The sequence below is a fragment of the Nicotiana sylvestris genome, chromosome 8 (genome assembly GCF_000393655.2).
Source record: "Nicotiana sylvestris chromosome 8, ASM39365v2, whole genome shotgun sequence".
Taxonomy (NCBI): domain Eukaryota; kingdom Viridiplantae; phylum Streptophyta; class Magnoliopsida; order Solanales; family Solanaceae; genus Nicotiana; species Nicotiana sylvestris.
In genome coordinates, this window is record NC_091064.1 from 58,932,395 (window position 1) to 58,935,482 (window position 3,088).

Here is a 3,088-nt window from a genome sequence, read left to right on the forward strand (position 1 = left end):
TTTCCAATTCTTTGCCCACAATCATACATGATTTTGATCATGGAAAGACATAAAACTTTAACCATTTTGGGTGGTTATAATTTCTTTCAAACTCCATTAGAGTTACAATCAAAATTTATTGTCTTTGCTTGTATTTAAAATCCAATTATAGAATTTCAAGAATTTAAAAGAGAAAAATAAGGTAAAATACTTTCCTTAAATCCAAAATTTATTCCTAAAGAAGTTCATGGAACAATAGACAATTATTATGCTCAGTCCCAAAACTTCTATTCAATTAGTTAGAGTCTCGTGCTGATAACGTGTTATAAAACAATAAAAGAAGAATATTGCAAAGAAAGAGACAGAATTCATATTGCTTTGAGATGAATTACAATGGAATAGAAACCCTTTATTTATAAGGGAAAAGTGACTTAGCCACCAAGTAACAAACCCTAAAATCTCTCCAAATATAGATATTCACCTTAAATACAATTCTATTTATAACACTGTATATACTTTAGTTAGATATCCAACTACGCCAACTACAGTTCGTTTAAAAAAATGTACAAAAAGAGAAGAATGTCTTAGGTTATTTGATTCAATGTATTATTATCGACTTAATTTCATGTAAAAAAATATAGGGAAATGACAGGCTCCTCTAATATGAGCTTAATTAAATTGTCCCTTTTCAGTGTGAGTACGCAAAGCATAAAAGTTTGATACTCTAGAGCATTTTACTCCTCTGATATGAGCTTTGTCTCCTTTAGAATGAAATGTATAACATTATTTAAACAACCTCTCTACTTTTTTGAAAGTAGGGGTATCGTCTGTGTACACATTACCCTCTCCAGATCCCACTTGTGGGATTACACTATGCTTGTTGTTGTTGTTGAGATTGCTGATCCATTTGATCGCCTTGTAGGACGAACGGGGCTCTGAGGTACTGTTATGCTGCTTCTGAAGAATGAAATATTGATTTGGCTTAAGAAATAGTAAATGATACATGTATGTGGAGTCTATGTACTATTCTAATTTCTCACATTCACAGAAATTGAAATGTATAGTTCATGTTATCTACACTAGAGAAAATCTTCCTTAATTTGAATGAAAGAAAAAGGGACTTCTATATTCTATCTTTGGTGTTATTTCTTCTCTATTCAATATTTCCAATACAAATCTGCAAATAGTGAATGAATAATAAATTCTTTCTTTAAATCACATTTTTTATTAAATAACTCAATGCAAAGACAACATACTTCAATCGTAGTAGCTATTAAGGACAGTTTCACTTTGATCCCTTTATTTCTGGTAGCATATCAGAATCTTTTGTTGCAAACATCTATAACATAGTCTTTCCAATACTTAGCATTTCAACTCTTTCCATTCACTTCTCCTAAGTTATTCCCTGCATTTATGTCATTACATACAAAGTAAAAGAGTTAGATACATAACAATTATCTACATATTCTAACACATTTTTCTATAGAAATGAGTTTAATACGAATATATACCTGAAAGTTTTGAACTTAGATCTTGTGCCTTTTGAAACTTGTTTAGACACCATTATTCCTCCCTCTGTAACGTCGTTGGCCTTGTTGCTTTTTTTAGCCTTCTGGCAATTATGATGTATTCTACTTTTCAATGATCCAAGAAAGCCAATTTGGATTTCAAGAAGAAAGCATGAAATATGCTATTGAGAATCCAATAATTAGTCCGCTCTCATATCCCATAAGAATCGTTATCCTAAATTCACTAAGAAATGTAGAATTGCTTTCTTCATCCAACTCACGCATTGTGTTGTTTGTCTCTGGCATTCTGTTACTTCCACAAGCTCTTGAAAGTGGGAATCCGCGTAATCCATCACCTTCATATGAATTGTTCTTAAATGTAGCAAATTGAGGTCCCTTAGGGATGCATCCGTCAAGATGATTGTAGGAGAGATTTAAAACTGCAAGAGATGTAAACTAAGAAGCAAGTTGTTCTGGTATTTTTCCTGCTAGCTGGTTAGATGAAAGGTCTAATGATTCGACTAGAGATAAATTTCCAAGTGATAGTGGAATATGACCCTGTAAACCATTATGAGACAAATTCAACACCCGAAGTAAAATGAGATCTCCCAAAACACTGGGAATATGTCCTTCAAATTTTTTGTTTGAAAGATCAATCGTGTACAATGACAAGATTCTCACAACTTCACGCTCTAGTCCTTTTGTTACAACAGTTACTGAGTCTGTGTAATATAAATCCCCTTCATCACTAATTGGTGGCTTTATTGTTGGATCCTTTATCCACATGGCTTTTAGTTTTTGAAAAAGGCTTGTTGGTAACTCTGCTGTAAATGCATTGTGTCATGACCCAAAACCCGACTCGTCGTGATGGTGCCTATCATGAAACTAGGCTAGCCTCAAGTCAACAATCAACACGATAGTAATAAGTTTGAAAATATTTATGGAAGCTTTTAACAGTTAAAGAACTATTTGAAACATAAGAAATTCCAATAATAGATACAATCCAGTCAAAACCGGGGTGTCACTTAGCATATGAGCATCTAAGGAAAGAATATAGTCTATTATAATGTCTAAGGGAGAAACTGAAAAACAACTGGAAAGCAAGGTGGAGATTCAAGGCCTGCGAACACCGTATAGATACCTCAAAAATCTCCTAAGTCAGAAGCCTCAATCAAAAACCGCCACTAGATCCCAAAAGTGCCTGAATCTGCACACAAGGTGCAGAGGGTAACGTGAGTACACCAACTCAGTAAGTAACAAGTCCAACCTTTGGACTGATAGGTAGTGACGAACTCAACCTCATAAAAGGTAACAGAAATAATGTATAGAAACGTTGGCATGCTTTCAGTTAAATAAACAGCTCGAATAGTAAAACAGAACAAGTATATACAGGGCAAGGAAGTGTAACTCTGCTATGTCTACAAGCTAATGCACATAATGTATTGAATGCACGATACTGAGTGCCTCAAATGCCCACAATCTAAAATTCTTGTCCACTCAGTAATGTATATGGTTTATACGACCCACGGAAGTTCCATCCCGGAATATATACATCTTTGACTGCAGTCACTCAGTACTGAGGAAGGTCATTCCAGCATATG

General features: G+C 34.2%; 1 protein-coding gene across 1 annotated transcript; it reads right to left on the minus strand.

The window, feature by feature from the left end:
- Window positions 1-1,943: 1,943 nt before the first annotated feature.
- On the minus strand, window positions 1,944-2,273 carry LOC138875088 (receptor-like protein 9DC1). The gene has a single exon (XM_070153908.1). The coding sequence runs from the start codon at window positions 2,271-2,273 to the stop codon at window positions 1,944-1,946; it is 330 nt and encodes a 109-aa protein (XP_070010009.1).
- Between the last annotated feature and the right edge of the window lie 815 nt (window positions 2,274-3,088).

What these genes read in the sequence shown, in the direction of transcription:
- LOC138875088 (XM_070153908.1), bottom strand. Translation starts at nt 2,273, where the DNA reads ATGTGGATAAAGGATCCAACAATAAAGCCACCAATTAGTGATGAAGGG.